The 19,296-nt window shown below is 38.8% G+C and overlaps 1 protein-coding gene across 6 annotated transcripts in view; it reads right to left on the bottom strand.

Annotated features, from left to right (window-relative positions):
• FOXJ3 (forkhead box J3) overlaps window positions 1–19,296 on the bottom strand; it is a 126,453-nt gene that overhangs the window by 58,323 nt on the left and 48,834 nt on the right. For all 6 annotated transcript variants that reach the window (XM_070786738.1, XM_070786740.1, XM_070786737.1 and 3 more), the window contains one exon: window positions 8,494–8,568. In XM_070786738.1, coding sequence (XP_070642839.1) covers window positions 8,494–8,568 — 75 coding nt within the window. The remainder of the gene's footprint in view (window positions 1–8,493; window positions 8,569–19,296) is intronic.

Below are 19,296 nucleotides of genomic sequence, written 5' to 3'. Positions count from 1 at the left end.
AATCTCTGCTAGCTTCAGACTTTTCTTCTGCAGCCTCCTTATAGCTCTCAGCCTTCATATAATTGAAGAGAGTTAGGGCCTTGCTCTGGATTAGGCTTTGGCTTAGGGGAATGTTGTAGCTAATTTGATCTTATATCCATACACTAAAACTTTTTCCATATCAATATTAACACTATTTTTGCTTTCTTATCATTTATTTGTGTGTTCAGTGGAGGAGGACTTTAATTTCCTTCAGGAACCTTTCCTTTGCACTCACAACTTGGTTAAATGTTTGGCACAAGAGCTTTCAGTCTATTTCAGCTTTTGACATGCTTTTTTCACTAAGCTTAATCATTTTTCTTTCAATGTGAAACTTTTTAAAAATTTTATTTATTTCTGGGCTGTGCTGGCTCAGGATTTTCTCTAGCTGCAGCAAGTGGGGACTACTCTCTAGCTGCTGTACATGGGCTTCTCACTGCAGCGGCTTCTCTTGTAGCTGACCACAGGCTCTAGGGCGCACAGGCTTCAGTGCTTGTAGCACGAGGGCTCAGTAGCTGCAGTTTCCAGGCTCCAGAGCACAGGCTCAAAAGTTGTGGTACAAAGGTCTTAGCTGCTCCATGGCATGTGGGATCTTCCTGGACCAGGGATTGAACCCATGTCTCCTGCACTGGCAGGAGGATTCTTTATCACTGAGCCACCAAGGAAGCCCATTTTTAGTTTTTTATTTAAAGTGACAGACATGCAACTCTTCCTTTCACGTGAACACCTGGGAGCCACTGCAGAGTTATCAGTTGGCCTAATTTCAATATTGGTGTCTCAGGGAATAGGGGTGCTCAAGGAGAAGAAGAGAAATGAAAATTGGAGGAAAGTCCAGTAAGTTTAACAGAATACAAACAACATTTATCAATTAAGTTTGTGGTCTTATGTGAATGTGGTTCCTAGTACCCCAAAACAATCACAATAGTAACATCAAAGATCACCAATCACAAATCACCATCACAAATAAAGTAATAAAAATAAGTTTGAAATACTGCAACAATTACCAAAATGTGACACAGAGACATGAAGTGAGCATATGCTGCTGGAAAAATGGTGCCAAATAAACCTGCTTGATACAGGGTTGACACAAACGTCAATTTCTTTAAAATGCAATATCTTTAAAGCACAATAAAATGAGGTATATTTATACAAAATTTAGAAGGTCATGTGAGAGAAATATCAATACCCTCAGATATGCAGATGACAACACTCTTATGACACAAAGTGAAGAAGAACTAAAGAGCCTCTTGACAAAAGTGAAAGAGGAGAGTGAAAAAGTTGGCTTAAAGCTTAACATTTAGAAAACTAAGATCACAGCATCTGGTCCCATCACTTCATGGCAAATAGATGGGGAAACAGTGGCAGACATTTGGGGGGGGGGGGCCTCCAGAATCACTGCAGATCGTGACCGCAGCCATGAAATGAAAAGACGCTTACTCCTTGGAAGAAATGTTATGACCAACCTAGAAAGCATATTAAAAAGTCAAGACATTACTTTGCCAACAAACGTCCGTCTAGTGAATGCTATGGTTTTTCCAGTAGTCATGTATGGATATGAGAGTTAAGACTATAAAGAAAGCTGAGTGCTGAAGAATTGATGCTTTTAAACTGTGGTGCTGGAGAAGACTCTTGGGAGTCCCCTGAACTGCAAGGAGATCCAACCAGTCCTTCCTAAAGGAAATCAGTCCTGAAGGACTGATGCTAAAGCTGATACTCCAATATTTTAGCCACCTGATGTGAAGAGCTGACTCATTTGCAAAGACCCTGATGCTGGGAAAGACTGAAGGCAGGAGGAGAAGGGGACGACAGAGAATGAGATGGTTGGATGGCATCACTGACTCAATGGACATGAGTTTGAGTAAACTCCGGGAGTTGGTGATGGGCAAGGAAGCCTGGCGTGCTGCAGTCCATGGGGTCACAAAGAGTTGAACACGACTGAGCAACTGAACTGAACTGAGTGACTCACATATAATAACTATTACATATACGTTACTAGTTCAGGTTAAATTCAACACTGTCTTGTGTCTTAGATTTATCAAGTTAATTACTGTTCTAAGTCTAAAAGAAAACTTCACGTTCAAATGAACTTATGACTGGCAATAACCCAGATGTTCTTCAAATGGTGATTGAATTGTGGCAAATCCATAAGACTGGCTATATGAAACAAAATGGAACTGCTGATACTCCAAACAACAAAGATCAATCTCGAATGCATTATGCTAAGTAAAAGAAGCTAGACTCAAAAGGCCTCCTACTGAATGAGTCCCACTTATTTGAATTTCTGGAAAAAGCAAAATTATAAGAACAGAAAATAGATCAGTGGTTGGTTGCCAGGGCTTGGGGTGGGGGACAAGGCAGTGCTGACTACCAAGGGGCAATTAAAAAATTAATCTGAGGGCAAAAAATTATTTTTTAAAAAAGTAGATATGGAAAGGAGACCACCACCAACAAAATGTTATATATACTGCTCCTAAGAAGAGAATAGAGAATACTGTTATGTGCAAATAAAACACAGTTCTTAACTAAACTGCTTTGACTAATCGTGTCTTGTCAGCGTTGTATGCCAGTACTTCTTTCTGTTTCTGCAGTGCTATCTCTCTGAATCAGACCCTCACCTCCTATCTATCCCAATCTTTCAAACCCTCTCTGAATGCCCCTCTTAACGCTTACTCTGGGCTTTCTAACCTTGGTTTGTCTAAGGGACTGTCTCACATTCATAATCCACTCTTGTCTTAACATGCACCCTTGGTACCAACGCATTTTCTTCATTCCTGACTTCATGTTAGTACTTACATTAGCTCCCTTAATTACTCATTCTATCTCAGCTGTGTTCTGATGGGTCCCTCAGCTAAACCTGATCAAGTCCTCTTCTCAGTCTTCAACTGGTGTTCTTACCTATCATGAGTTAAAGCTACTACGGAAGTTGCTAATTTCTTCTCTCCTTGAGGTACTTTAAAAGTGGCAAACTCTAAAGCCTCCCTTGGGAACCCTGGGTTTTTTTTTTTCACCCCAATAAACGTAACGTCCTTATTTTTGTCCAAGAAAACTTTTGCCTATCTTTAAATTCCACTTCGTGTTTGGTTTTAGTCAAAGACACAGATAAGAGGTCAACTTCTTCCTCACAAAAATCATGCATCTATTTTAAGGCTAGTATTAAAATTACACTATCTTCCTTCTTCAAGGTACATATCTATAATTCTCGCAACACTGTTTATCACTCAATGCTGTATCTTATGTTTTCTCAAACCTTTCCAGTTTTTCTACAACGCTTTACAAATGAAATGACCCAAACAGAATTCCAATAAATAAGAGACAATTTACAAATAAATACAATACAGTACTAACATGGACCAAAAAAAGAATACACTTTGAACAAAAGCAATCTGTCAACTATGTTATGGTCTCCTATACTACGACAGAGGATAGGAGTAGAAAATAATCACTATCTCAGAGCTTTTAAAAATTAACCCTCTAGTAGTAAGTTTGCTGTTTCTTTACAAATCAGGAGATCCCCAATCTCCACAGCCGTTGAGCATTTTACAACCTCCCCAATCCAGGTAAGAAAAACCAACCAAAAAACAAAGAACTCTTCTTACAATGAATTCATTGCAGTTCTCTCTCCCACGCCAGGCAGGTGGCCTTCATGGGGTCTTAATTATCATCTAATTTCTCCAGAGCTCACTCCTGCTATTAATTATACAATTGCTGAAACTACCTTTTATAATCTTTTATCTCCTTTAAAGTCAAAGTATCATTTTCCTGACTTAGAGAAGAATAAACAAGGTTGAGAAAAGATTAAGCTGGAAAGCAAAAAAAGAGAACTCTATTTTTTTAAAACAAAATTTAGCTGATAGAATTTGTCTTTTCATAATATGAGCAAAAATACTTATTTCTAAAATAAAGAGGCATGTGTGAACTGCAGAATGAGAAGACTTTTGGCAAAAATTAGATTAAAAAACAGACAAAAATACAAAGCTAATGGTAAGCGAGGAGATAAAAGACAGGAATAAAAAAAAAAAAAAGGAGACAGACAGATTACAGGATGCAGAAACAGGGCTGTTATCAGGGGAAAGGAAACAAATCTGTCCCAAAAAAGGCAGCAGAGTTATGAGTGCAAAATACAATTTCATTTTGATCTTCTTTTTAAAGAGAGCAATAAAGTAGCTGTTTGCATTTAGTTTCAGGGAACTAAGAAAAATGGATTTCAGACCATTAGGGTATATTGGGAGAGTATCAAATATTAAGGGCTTTTATGACAAAAATTACTAGAAAATAAGGATTGAGTCAGTAATAAGTAGTCATATAAAAGCACCTGTAATTCAACAAGAACTTCTCAAGTTTAAGTTGGTCACTACACCTCTCTGGTGGATACACTGAACAGAGTTATATACCACAGAATTATGGGAAAAAAGCTGTATGAGCTACTTCTAACTCAACCTCTTTGGACCCATCTGGATCATGGCAGAAGCCTGCAAATCCTAAGGGGTTAAAATACACCCATTACCCAAGACCAAAAACTACTCCCACCCCACCTTGGCTCAATGGTTTTCTCCCACTGTGGTGAGGGTGGTTTTGGAAAAGCTCCTCAAATGCCAGGAAACACTGTAATACAAAAAGAAAAAAAAACAATTCATAAGTACCAAAACTTAACTAACATTTTGGCTTCCCTTTCAAGGAAGACTGACTGGTAGAATGGAAAAGGCACCAGTAGTAGGAACCAAGAAACCAATTGTAGTCTCCTTGTTGGGCATTCATTCTAAGATGTTTGCTGTACTCCAGGGATTTGGTGGGGTGGGCACCAAACACTGCTAAGGGTTACTGAACTAAGTGAATATGTGCCAGAAGCTGCTGACGGCCATCTCTGCCACAAATCTGGCTAAAAATGAAGCCATGAGAGAAGCTAGTAGAACTAACAGATATAAAGAGACATCCCCAGTGATACAACTGAAGAATCTGGCTCCCATTTCAGTCCCTCCTGCAGATATATTCTCCCTTAAGTTAGTCTGTAATAGGTTCCTGTGACTTGCAAGTAAGTCTAGCCAATACACCTGGGTTCTAATTCCACACTGAACTTGAGTGAGTCATTCCTCATTTATGGACCTTAGTTCCTCATCTATAAAATGGGCTAAATTTAACGTTTTCCAAACTGTTTTAAGCAACAGAACTTATTTTAAAAAAAAATCTTATTTTGATATTAAAAACCAAAATGATTTTATTCATATAAATCTACTTTATGAGATTTACATTTACTTCTGACCGAAATCAATTAAGAACTGGTATTTAAATCTCACCTTGAGACTGAAAATAAAAATGACTATTAGTATAAATACACTATCAAATGTATGATATTTATCATATCAAATGTATATTTTACTACAATGACTAAAATCAATAAGAACAATGATGTATTTGTGTGTGTTAGTTGCTCAATCGTGTCCTACTCTTTGCAACCCCATGGACTGTAGCTTGCCAGGTTCCTCTGTCCATGGGATTCTCCAGGCAAAAAACTGGAGTGAGTTGCCATTTCCTTCTCCAAATGATGTATTTGATAAAAACAAAACTTTAAAAAGACTACTGCTAAAAGTTAAAAGCTTTTATTAACCTGCTGCTGCTAAGTCGCTTCAGTCGTGTCCGACTCTGTGCGACCCCATAGACGGCAGCCCATCAGGCTCCCCCGTCCCTGGGACTCTCCAGGCAAGAACACTGGAGTGGGTTGCCATTTCCTTCTCCAATGCATGAAAGTGAAAAGTGAAAGGGAAGTCGCTCAGTCGTGTCTGACTCTTATCGACCCCAAAGACTACAGCCTACCAGGCTCCTCCATCCATGGGATTTTCCAGGCAAGAGTACTGGAGTCGGGTGCCATTGCCTTCTACTTTATTAACCTACCAGGATTCAATTTCTGTACTGTTTTGGCTGCATAATAGTAAGACAATCCTGATTCAAAAAGAACAGTTGCAAAGAATAATGTAGTATTACTTAATCACCTGCCATACCCCCATGATATTATTTAATTAAAAGTGGAGAAAAGCTTTTAAGTTCTGCACAAAAGAAAAGCTGACAGCACAAGATTTACTAAACAAATCTCCAACTGGTTAAAATTTAGTACATGATATAGTTAAGCTTCATGGGTGTTGGTTTTTTATTTTTAATGATTTAAATATCATTTAAAAATTAAATCTGATTGCAATTACTAGCTTCATAGAACTCTAATAACACAGATAATCTTGAAACTCTATTAAGAAGACTTTTAGTCAGATTCATATACCCTCATTACTCATCAGAAATTGTAATAAAGCAAATATAAATTACAATTCCTCTTCTTTTATAATAAGCCTGCTTTAAAGCTAAGAAAAATTTTACCAATTCTTATTCACAACCTTAGAGAGTTATGAACACAAATAGTAAATTGTGTCAAACAAGACTATTACAATAATTTATTCAATCTTATTGAGAATCAACTTGATGGGGCAGATCATAGAAGATGCCATAAAACATTATTTAAGAGTGCCTGCTTTACAGTTGAGATGAATAACTCTCCATGTCCTAACCTCAAGAAGTCAACAGTCTAACAGAGGATACAATACAGTTAACAACACAGGTTTGAACCGAACGGGTCCACTTATACACACATTTTTCAATATTAAATACAATATTACATAATTGCAGTTGGTTGAATCTGGGAGATGTGGAACTGTGGATTCACAGAAACCATGTATACCAAGGGCTAACTACAAATTATACTTGGCAGAGGGTCAATGCCTCTAACCCATGCATTGTTCAGGGGTCAGCTTTATATTCATTCATTCAACAGGAGTGTCTCCTCAGTGCCACCAGTCACTGTGCAAGCAACTGGGGCTAAAAAACTGAACTATATACAAACTATCCCCATCCTCTTCACATTTAGACTTTAACCTAAAGGCAGTAAATAAACCAATGAAGATTTTTAAACATAGACCATATGGCCATTTTTGAAAGATGGCTGGCTACTATATACTGAAGATAGTAAGCCCTAGGATAGAGAACGGAGAAGGCAATGGCACCCTACTCCAGTAGTCTTGCCTGGAAAATCCCATGGACGGAGGAGCCTGGTAGGCTGCAGTCCATGGGGTAGCTGAGAGTCGGACACGACTGAATGACTTCACTTTCACTTTCATGTATTGGAGAAGGAAATGGCAACCCACTCCAGTGTTCTTGCCTGGAGAATCCCAGGGACGGGGGAGCCTGGTGGGCTGCTGTCTATGGGGTCACACAGAGTCGGACACGACTGAAGTGACTTAGCATAGCATAGCATAGGATAGAGAAATCAGTTAGAAGCTACTATGGTGATGACAAAGTAACAGGAACTCAAAAGATGGAACAACAAACTCAATTGAAGTACGTGAAAACAAAAAAACTTCACAGGGTAATGTTGCAGCTCAATCTTAAAAGACGAGTATGAAGACAAGTTGAGGGAGTTTGTGCAATAGGAGAAAACTATATGAAAGGTATGTATGGAAAACTTCAAGTAGTTCCTCACAATGGATATTGAGTAAGGTGAAATCATAGCTAGAAAGGAAGATAAGGAAAAGATAGTAAAGGATGTAAGAAACACCTCCAGGACACTGGAGAGTGCTTTTAAACAGGGTGATATCATGATCAGGCTTACATTTTAGAAAAATTCTTTCAGTGACAGTAGCCTGAAGAAGGTGACAAAGAGTCTAACCAACAGAAAAAGAATGTGTGGTTTCCAAAAGATAGACTATCTCAAAAGTCCTAATCTATCAATTTATCATGACAACGAAAAATGGTGCAAGCAAGTACTCTGAGCTTCAGAAACCAAACAACTAGTACCAAGTTCAGGCCACAATTCAGTTGATACAGTTTGAAACTCAAAAAAAGGAAGTTTCTGCAGATAAAATATTAAAAATGCAACAATGGCAGAAGATAAATGGAATGAAGAGGAAAAAATGAGAACCAAGAAAACAAGGATAAAACAGAGAAAAATTTTACTTCAGGGTAAGAATTACTTCCACTAGTCAATTACATATAGATTCACTCCTTTCCCCCTTGACCCAGATTCACTTCTTATATGCAACAATAAATTGTGGTTCTAAAATTCAAAAGTCATGTTTAATTTAATACATAACACTTAAAAAAATAACCAAACAAAAACTAGATTAGAAACAGCAACCTGGAACAGAAGACCAACTCTTCAGTAGCTAGCTAGCTTCTTACTGCTTGAAAAGAAATCTCTTCCTGTCTGCTGTTTTCCTTGAAGCATACAAACTAAAATAGGGTAAGGCGAGGTGAAGTAGAATAGGGAGTATAGGGTAACGGAGGACTTGCTATTTCACAAAGGTTTCTTATCAATGAACTAGACAAGGTCCTGAAGCTTTAATCCCAATTCTTTTTCTTTATATAATAGGTATAACTCAGATTCAAACATGCCAACAGATACAATGAGGAATCCAATTATTTTAAGAAAATGAATCCTACCTTTCCAGGGTCATCCTTGGATCGAGGCACTTTAAGGAAACATTTGTTCAGTGACAGATTATGTCGGATGGAATTCTGAAATTAAAAAAGAAAAGCTATAGGGTCATTGGAATCCAAAAACCAAAACCCCCTTTAAAAACAGAATCAGCAACCTAAATATCTCTATATGCTGACATATCATTACAAATGGAATAAGCTTTTTAAATGAGCTTCAAATTTAAATCTGATTTTCAAATTATGAATGCTGCAAAGGGAAATAGTTATTGGAAAAGATAGTTCCAGTGAATCTTACAAAACTCCAAACAGGGAGTAAATGTCCCTTTTTAAATGTTTAGTAAGATCTTTTAATGATGCAAGAAGATGTCTATGATCAATGTTAAACACCAAATAAAAAATTATATGCATATTGTGATTTTAATTGTGGTATATATTTATTAGCTAATTTATTTATTCTTAGAAACAAGGCAGAATGCAAAATGCTAGGAGTTATTCTACACGGAATTATAAGTGAAGATTATTTTCTTCCTTTCACTTTTCTATCATGTTCAAATGATCCACAAGGCACATATATTACCACTTTTTAATGAGTTTAAAAAGTTTATGTGCTCCATTACAAGAGCAGCACATAAAAACCAACTAGGTTCTCACTACGATATGTAAGAAAGAAAACCACATGGGAAGACATGGGCTACAGAAGTCAGCAAGAACATGCAGGTTCCTCAATGACAGCAGGAAAGGAAAACCAACTTGGACAGAAGGAAAACACAGAGACCTGAAGAAGCTGTGAAACAGGTAATCTTTCATGAATAAACAGGACTATGCCTCAATTATTAAAGAAAATACCTACAGGCCATTTCTTCTTAATGAAATGCTCCAAAATTTCCAGGAGACAGTGAAGAACAGGGAAGCCTGGCATACTGCAGTCCTTGAGTTTGCAAAGAGTCGGACATGACTGACAGACTGAACAGTAACAGCAACAACAATGGGACAAGTGTCAGAAACTGCCCTGGGGCCAGGACTCTACTCCAATATACCACACTGAGCTGGAGGTTGACTATAGCTTGGAAAGGGGCACAAAACTCCCACTCAAATTTAACTGGATAAACAAGGATAACTGATCTGGCTGAGGGGGCAAAAAAACACTGAAAAAGGACACCCCTCCCCCACAGGTCCAAGGGCCTGAGTAAGACTAAGTCTGGATCAAGACCGAAAAAAAAAGAACACAAAACCACTAGACCCTAGCACAAGCCTGGCAGGAATGAGAAGTAATAATCTACTGACAGAGGAGGGGCAGAAGCATGGAGCCCCCCATATGCAGCAAGGTGGGCAGAGACAACTAAAACCTAAAGAGAAAGCAGGAACACTGAGAAAACTCTACAATACCCAAGCCTGTCTCCAAGCACAAGGTAACAGGAGTCTACTGTGGAAGAACGTAAAGTCTGTGGCATACTAAAGGTAAACGTACCAACAACGAAACTCAAATCCAGCTCAACTTCTGGTAAGAGTAATTCAACCCAGACACAAATGGCCTGTGAAAAAAGATGACTGTCCATTTACAGTTATAAATACTATTTACCTCTATCTCAACCATTCTTCTACACATGTAGCTAAAACTGTCAAAAGTTGCAAGAGACATGGAAAAGAAGGGGGAAAAAAAACCCACTATCAAAAGATAAAGTAATCAGAAAAACCCCACTGAGAAATGACACAGATGTCAGAAATATCAGACAAGCACTTTTAGAAAACTATATGTTCAAGCAACAAGCAGAAAAAGTGCACAACTGCATCAAAAGATGGGGAATTTCAACAGAGATGCGTAAACTATAAGAAAGGGTCAAATGTAACATGATTATGTTTCAAAAAACCATGGTCAAAGATAAAAAATTCCCTAGATGATTCATCAGTAGATGGGACAGAACCAGGGAAAGGCTCAGATATCTTGAGGCTAGATCAGTAGAAATTATCCAGACTAACACATATGCATGCGGGCATGTACACATGCACAAATCCAAAAAAAGTCATCCAAGAGTTGTTTAACAATACATGTAATTAGGGTCTCAGAAGAAGAAATGAAATGGAATGGGGCAGAGAAAAATTTGAAGAAGTAACAGTCAAGAGTCCTCCAAAAATAATGCAGGACACATCACAGATGCAAGAATCTCAGAGAACATCAAGCAGAAGGAATTAAAAATCCACACACCTATATTCATTATAGCCCAAATGCTGAAATTCAAAATGAAGTGAACATTTTGAAGGAAGCAAGAGAAAAAAAAAAAAAAAGATTATGTACCGAGAAATAAACATCAGAATTATAGCAGATGTCTCAAAAAACTGTGCAAGTTAGAAGACAAAAAAGCGACATCTTTAAAATAATAAAAGAAAAAGTCAATTCTATATGCAGTGAAAATATCTCTCAAAAATGAAGGCAAAATAAAGACTCTGCAAGACACAAAAGCTGAAAAAATTCACTTTTTGTACCACCAGTTGGCTGGCAATGTTAGATGGAAGTTCTTCAGGCAGAAGTATGATACCAAATGGAAACCTGAAACTACAAGAAGAAATGAAGAGTTCCAGAAACCGTGAAAATGAAGGCAAATTTTCAAAAATCACTTTTTCTTATTTGTAATGCCTTTAAAAGATGACTGTCTAAAGCAAATATAACAGCTTATTATGAGGTTTATAACATGTAAAAGGAAAACATGGTAACAACATAAAGGCTGGCTCAGGGGAATCAGAAGTACAGCAGATCCTTGAACAATATGGGTTTGAATTATACCGGCCCACTAAACATACTTTTTTCCAATAAATACATACTATAGTGGGCTTTCCTGATGGCTCAGAAGTAAAGAATCCGCCTGCAATGCAGGAGACATGGGTTTGATCCCTGGGTCAGAAAGATCCCCTGAAGAAGAAAATGGCAATCCACTTGAGTATTCTTGCCTGAGAAATACATGGACAGAGGAGCCTGGCGAGCCACAATTATGGAGTTGCAAGAGTTAGACATGTCTTGGTGACTAAACCACCACCACAATACGCTACAGTACTGTACAATCCAAGGTTGGTTGAATGTGCAGACGTGGAACCACAGATATGGAGAACCAACTGTAAAATTATACATTCGATTGTGGAGGAGTCAGCCTGCACTGCCTGGGCTATTCAAGGATCAACTGTATAAGGTTTATAAAGTTCTCACTCCATATAGAAAATAGTATAATGAAGGTAGAGTGTGATAAGTTAAATATATGGGTGGTAAGTTCTAGAATAATTACTTCCCAAAACAAAATTTAAGAAGAGATATAACTAATAAAATAATAGTGAAGATAAAATGAAATCACAAAAAGTACTCAGTCCAAATCCAAAAGAAGACAAAGGAAAGAAAGAACTAATCTGAAAAACTACCCATCTAAAAACTTCAAGATGGAAAAAAAAAATCAAGATGAAATCAAAATGGTCATGTTTTCTAAATGGCTTTGTAAGAACACATCTCTACTTGGGTCTTCCGCCTCTATAAAAAGCTTAAAAGCTGGAAATCTTCCAGATTCTACCACTGTTCTTTTTTCATTTCTACATTTGCTGTGTAGGCAATCTCATCCACAGCCATGGCTTCAATAACATCTGTTACAGACCTTTCTCCTAAATTAACATAAATTTTCAACCATCTACTAGACATCGCCAGAAACTCCAACCCAACATGTTTAAAACTAAACTCAATCTTTATTTCCAATGTGGTCTTCCTTTAGTTTCCTCTTCTCTGCTTATTCATATAACTGCTCCAATCAGACACCTGTCAAGCCTCCTTAACTCCTCCCTCCTCCTTACCATCTAAAACAAATCCATCACCAAATTTTTTAAGTCTGCCTTCAATTTACCTTCTTTATTCCATCTCTTCTGTTACCATCTCAGTCTAGGACACCAGTCACACCAAAAACTAGTACAATAGCTTCGTTCCTCTCTTTCACTTCAGTTCAGTTCAGTCACTCAGTCGTGTCCGACTCTTTGCGACCCCATGAATCACAGCACGCCAGGCCTCCCTGTCAATCACCAACTCCCGGAGTTCACTCAGACTCACATCCATTGAGTCAGTGATGCCACCCAGCCATCTCATCCTCTGTCGTCCCCTTCTCCTCCTGCCCCCAAACCCTCCCAGCATCAGAGTCTTTTCTAATGAGTCAACTCTTCACATGAGGTGGCCAAAGTACTGGAGTTTCAGCTTTAGCATCATTCCCTCCAAAGAAATCCCAGGGCTGATCTTCAGAATGGACTGGTTGGATCTCCTTGCAGTCCTCTCTTTACCCCTCTCCAGTATTCTCCACCCAGCAGGCAGTTACCTCCTCACAAGGCAAATCTGACTTTACCGCTTCAATTAAAATCTTTCAGTAAATTCTCATTGCACTTAGGATAAAATCTAAAATCCTAAAGCCTCCACAAGCATCTTCATGACCTCACCCTAACCTGCTATCTGTAAGTCTATACTGTCTGTACTCTACCCTCATCCTCTCCAATGTTCTCTCTCACCTGTAGGCTTTCCGTCTCCTGCAAAAGTTACGGCCTCCAGCCTTCCTTCACTCCCTTCACCTGAGTCTACTCAATCTCCAATTCATTCTTAGTTTAAATGTTAGTTCCTTAAGGAAATCTTTTCTGACTTTCATAGATGATTAGGTCAGGCAAAATGTACATTTCACATTACGCAATGATTGTTTAATGCTCTTCCTCCTAAGTAAGGATCTTTTCTACCAATTCAGAAAATGGAATATAATGCTTTTCATATGGTAATCATGAATCTTCTGGAAAAATACCAAGAGCATATTCAGAAAATAAAAACACCCAGAGAGCTATGAGAGCCATGACATGTATTTACAGTACACAACAGAGAAAAGAGATTACTTCAGACCTCACAACTTGGACACACACTACATCTAACAACCCTAAGGAAAAAAGCTCAAAGAGTAGAGGCAGACATAATCAGGATGGCCAAGTTAAAGGTGGAGAAAAATGGCCCAGGTTAAATAACTGATGGATTTTTTTTCCAGTAGTCATGTATGGATGTGAGAGTTAGACCACAGAAACCTGAGCACTTAAGCACTGATGCTTTTGAACTGGAGTGCTGGAGAAGACTCTTGAGAGTTCTTTGGACAGCAAGCAGATCAAACCAGTCAACCCTAAAGAAAATCAAACCAGAATATTCACTGGAAGGACTGATGCTGAAACTGAAGCTCCAATACTTTGGCCACCTGATGTGAAGAGCCGACTCATTGGAAAAGACCCTGATGCTCAGAAAGACTGAAGGGAGAAGGAGAAGGGGATGACAGAAGATGAGATAGTTGGATGGCATCATCCTCCAGGAGTTGGTAACGGACAGGGAAGCCTGGCATGCTGCAGTCCATGAAGCTGCAAAGAGTCGGACACAACTGAGCGACTGAACTGAACTAAAATAACTGTTAAAGGCAAACTGCTTGGCCTTGGAAACCACATCTTCAAAGGCAGCTTCTCAAAAGTACAGCCTACTTACCCTAGAATCAGTTGAGATGAATATTAATGCAGATTACTAGGCTCTAAGATGACTAATTTAAAATCTCTGGACTTGTGACCCAGAAATCTGAATTTTAAAAGCACTCTTACTGATTTTTATTTTCAACTTGAGTTTAATCTGGCATCTCTAATTCCATCAATCACCATGTTCCCACATATATTTCTCTTCTCCCACGGTGAGAGCTGGGACTCCCAAAATACGAATACCTGTAGTCATTTGTTCTATCCTACGACGCACACTGATTACTGAGGAAGGCTTTCTTATCTCTCCTTGCTATTCTTTGGAATTCTGCATTCAGATGCTTGTATCTTTCCTTTTCTCCTTTGCCTTTACCTTCTCTTCTTTTCTCAACTATTTGTAAGACGTCCTCAGACAACCATTTTGCCTTTTTGCACTTCTTTTTCATGGGGATGGTCTTGATCACTGCCTCCTGTACAATGTCTTTAACCTCTGTCCATAGTTCTTCAGACACTCTGTCCATCAGATCTAATCCCTTGAATCTGTTTGTCACTTCCACTGTATAATCGTAAGAGATTTAATTTAGGTTCTAAGTGAATGGGCTAGTGGTTTTCTCTACTTTCTTCATTTAAGTCTGAATTTTCCAATAAGGAGTTCATGATCTGAGCCACAGTCAGCTCCCAATCTTGTTTCTGTTGACTGTATATAGCTTCTCCATCTTCAGCTGCAAAGATTATAATCAATCTGATTTCGGTATTGACCATCTGGTGATGTTCATGTGTAGAGTCTTCTCTTGTGTTGTTGCAAGAGGGTGTCTGTTATGACCAGTGCGTTCTCTTGGCAAAACTCTATTAGCCTTTGCCCTGCTTCACTTTGTGCTCCAAGGGCAAACCTGCCTGTTACTCCAGGTGTTTCTTGACTTCCTACTTTTGCATTCCAGTCCCCTATAATGAAAAGGACATCTTTTGGGGGTGTTAGTTCTAGAAGGTCCTCTAGGTCTTCAGAACCGTTCAACTTCAGGTTCTTCAGCATTAGTGGTTGGGCATAGACTTGGATTACCATGATACTGAATGGTTTGCCTTGGAAACGAACAGAGATCATTCTGTCATTTTTGAGATTGCACCCAAGTACTGCATTTCAGACTCTTTTGTTGACTATGAGGGCTACTCCATTTCTTCTAAGGGATTCTTGCCCACAATAGTAGATACAATGGTCACCTGAATTAAATTTGCCCATTCCTGTCCATTTTAGTTCGCTGATTCCTAAAACGTCGATGTTCACATCTTGCCATCTCCTGTTTGATCACTTCCAATTGACTGGTTCCAAGTTGGAAAAGGAGTATGTATATTGTCATCCTGTCACAAACGAGAAAGGTGTCTATTGTCACCCTACTTATCTGACTTATATGCAGGGTACTGTATGAGAAATGCCAGGCTGGATGAAGCACAAGCTGGAATCAAGATTGCCGGGAGAAATATCAATAACCTCAGTTAGGCAGATGACACCCCCTTAAGGCAGAAAGCAAAGAGGAATTAAAGAGTCTCTTGATAAAAGTGAAAGAGGAGAGTGAAAAAGCTGGCTTAAAAGTCAACATGCAAAAAACTAAGATCATGGAATCCGGTTCCATCATTTTATGGCAAATAGATGGGGAAACAATAGAAACAGTGACAGACTTTATTTTCTTGGGCTCCCCAATCACTGCAGATGGTGACTGTAGCTATGAAATTAAAAGACGCTTACTCCTTGGAAGAAAAGCTATGACCAACCTAGACAGCATATTAAAAAGCAGAGACATTACTTTGCTGACAAATGGGTCCATCTAGTCAGAGTTATGGTTTTTCCAGTAGTCATGTATGGATATGAAAGTTGGACTGTAAAGAAAGCTGGGCACTGAAGAATTGATGCTTTTGAACTGTGGATTAAAAGGAGAATTGGAGGAGACTCTTGAGAGTCCCTTGAACTGCAAGGAGATCAAACCACTCAATCCCAAAGGACACTGACCCTGAATATTCATTGGAAGGACTGATACTGAAGCAGAAGTTCCAGTATTTTGGCCATCTGATGCAAAGAGCTGACTCATCAGAAAAGACCCTGATGCTGGAAAACACTGAGGGCAGGAGGAGAAGGAAGTGAGAAAGGATGAGATGGTTGGACAGCATCATCAACTCAACAGATGAGTCTGAGCAAACTTCAGGAGATAGGGAAGGACAGGGAAGCCTGGCGTGCTGCAGTCCATGGGATTGCAGAGTTGAACACAAGTGAGCAACTAAACAACAACAACAAAAACCAGAACACAATAATCAAGGTCAAGGATCAAGAAGAGATGACCACAAAAGTCTAGGAACAATGGATTTTAAGAAAATAAGCAAACATCTCAGTCTAGAGAGAATCCAGAAGACCGACTGAACAACAACTGTGTATATGTGCTGTGTGCTTAGTCACTCAGTCGTGTCTGACTCTTTGCAATCCCATGGACTGTAGCCTGCCAGGCTCCTCTGTCCATGGGGATCTTTAGGCAAAAATACTAGAGTGCATTGCCAAGCTCTCCTCCAGGGGATCTTCCCAACCCAGAGATCGAACCCAGGTCTCCCAAACTGCAAGCAGATTCTTTATGGTCTGAGCCACCAGGGAAACCCAAGAATACTGGAGTGGGTAACCTATCTTTTCACCAGGGTATCTTCCCAACCCAGATATAGAACCACAGTCTGCTGCATTGCAGGCAGATTATTTACTAGCTGAGTTACAACTATTACTACTTTTATTCAGTTTTAAGATTTTTTTTAAACCTTTTTTTATTTCCTTACATATAGTTTTTGAATGTGTGAAACACTTAAGATGTTTTAAAACTCAAAACTATATAAAAAGGTACACTCACAATCTCATTCCGTTCTCTCTCTCTTCTACCTCAGTTCTATACATACCTATAGATAACTATATTTACTGTATTTCTAGTTTATTACTCCTAAATTTCTTTTTACAATAAGCAAATACATAATATACTCTTATTTCTTTTTCCTTCACTCAGAAAAGTAGAATATACCCCACATACCAATACCACTCTTTCATATTTTTCTTTTACTACCTTAAATTCCAACAACAGGTTAGCTTTCTTCAGTAAGGTGGATAGCACGAAAATCTAAATTCCTTTTCTTCTAGTTCAGATTATAAAATCATTCAATTATAGAAACTTATATAGTTTTTTGAACTGTCATGGATTATTCAAAGGATTGTTTTTAATATGTAATCTCCCTTCAATGCCTTGGCACAAAATGAAAGGGAGTTCACCTAAATTTGGGGCTTCCCTTGTGGCTCAGCTGGTAAAGAATCCGCCTGCAATGCGGGAGACCTGGGTTTGATCCCTAGGTTGGGAAGATCCCCTGGAGAAGGGAAAGGCTACCCACTCCAGTATTCTGGCCTGGACAATTCCAGGGACTGTACAGCCCATGGGGTCGCAGAGTCGGACACAACTAAGTGACTTTCACTTCACCTAAATATTAAAATTCTATTTGAATCTTTTAAGCAAGCACAGCAACATTTTCTCCTTTGGGTAACTTTAACTGTCTCTATGTTTCTGGAAAGATGGATGACAACTGCTTTAGGATCTTTATTCAACTCTCATTTCATGCAACACAAGCTAATTTCACAAATTCTACATGACCTTCCCTAACCCATCTCCTCCATACCTGAAGAAGAAATAGTGAACAGAAAATTGCACAAGCAATGTTAAACAAATCTAAAGACCATGAATGGGAACTTTTAAACATGAAAAGAGAGATAAGACCTTGGCAAAGGAGAAGATAAATCACTTTCCATGTATCTCCATTTCAAATGTTCAAAATATTACATTTCTATGTTTACAAAAATAAAACTTAAAAGTAATTATGGCCAGTTCTAGGCTCCTAAAATTGGGTCGAAGAAAACTTTTTAAAAAAGAATAATTATGAAATAGCAATCCCTGGAAATACTAAATGGCTTCCTAATATAAAAAACTGAACCAGATAATCTCCTCGGCATATCCTTTATTTCTAAAAAGCAGCATTGTTTCTCCACCTATTCCCATTTTTCTCCTTCATTACATTCAAACCATGTATCTTCCAGGTAAAATATCACTATTTCTAAACCAGTTTCAGACCATAACTTGGTCTGGCCAGCAGCCAGAAATACAACAGACCGAATCTGGCACTCACAGGTGGACTCAGATGAAATAAGATCTCTGAACAAAAAACTCTAAGTTCTATAATAGTGCTGTGTGCTAAGTCTCTTAGTCATGTCCAGCTCTTTGTGACCCCACGGACTGCAGCCCGCAAGGCTCCTCTGTCCATGGGATTCATTCTCTTCCAAGCAAGAATACTGGAGTGGGTTGCCATTTCCTCTTCCAGGGGATCTTCCCAACCCAGGGATCGAACCCACGTCTCTTGTATCTCTTGCACTGGCAGGCGGGTTCTTTGCCGCAGGTTCCACCTGGTAATAGAGTTATTAATAAAACATATAGAAACACAAAAGATGACTTCTACATGGAGAAAAGAGGTTACATATGAGCTTAAAGAATAAACAGAATAAAGCTAACAGAAAAAAGGGCGATAAAGTCTAAGGACAAGTAAGAGAAAAAAGCAAGAAATCAAAATATCTTTATCTAGGAAAACTAATAGGTGGGACTAGATAGAAGAAGAAAGAGTATATGAGAGGGAACTAACAAAAGATAAAGCTAGGAAAGAAAGCTGGAACCAGGATGCTGGCTTTCATTCAAACTGCATTTATTAAGGCTTACTAAATGGAAGTATGGAAGAAGGCAATGGCACCCCACTCCAGTACTCCTGCCTGGAAAATCTCATGGACGGAGGAGCCTGGAAGGCTGCAGTCCATGGGGTCGCTCTGGGTTGGACACGACTGAGCGACTTTACTTTCACTTTTCACTTTCATGCATTGGAGAAGGAAATGGCAACCCACTCCAGTGTTCTTGCCTAGAGAATCCCAGGGACGGAGGAGCCTGGTGGGCTGCCGTCTACGGGGTCACACAGAGTCAGACATGACTGAAGTGACTTAGTAGCAGCAGCAGCAGCAAACAGAAGTACTATGCTGGGGCATGGAATAGAGGAAGAGATTAAAAAAAAAATCCCTTCCCATAAGGCACTTGGTTATCTGGCACAGTACAGAGCACATCATTGGTACACAGTAATTTAGTAAATGCCTTTAATAAATACATTTAAACAAAAAAGACAAAGATGTTAAGACAGGAAAGATTAAGAGAAGCAAGTGTAACTACCAGCTGATGGCACCTCTGTAAACCCCCTTCTTCCACATGCACATAAACAAAT

This window comes from Bos indicus, chromosome 3 (genome assembly GCF_029378745.1).
Source record: "Bos indicus isolate NIAB-ARS_2022 breed Sahiwal x Tharparkar chromosome 3, NIAB-ARS_B.indTharparkar_mat_pri_1.0, whole genome shotgun sequence".
NCBI classification, from domain to species: Eukaryota; Metazoa; Chordata; class Mammalia; order Artiodactyla; family Bovidae; genus Bos; species Bos indicus.
This window is presented reverse-complemented; position numbering and strand designations above follow the sequence as displayed.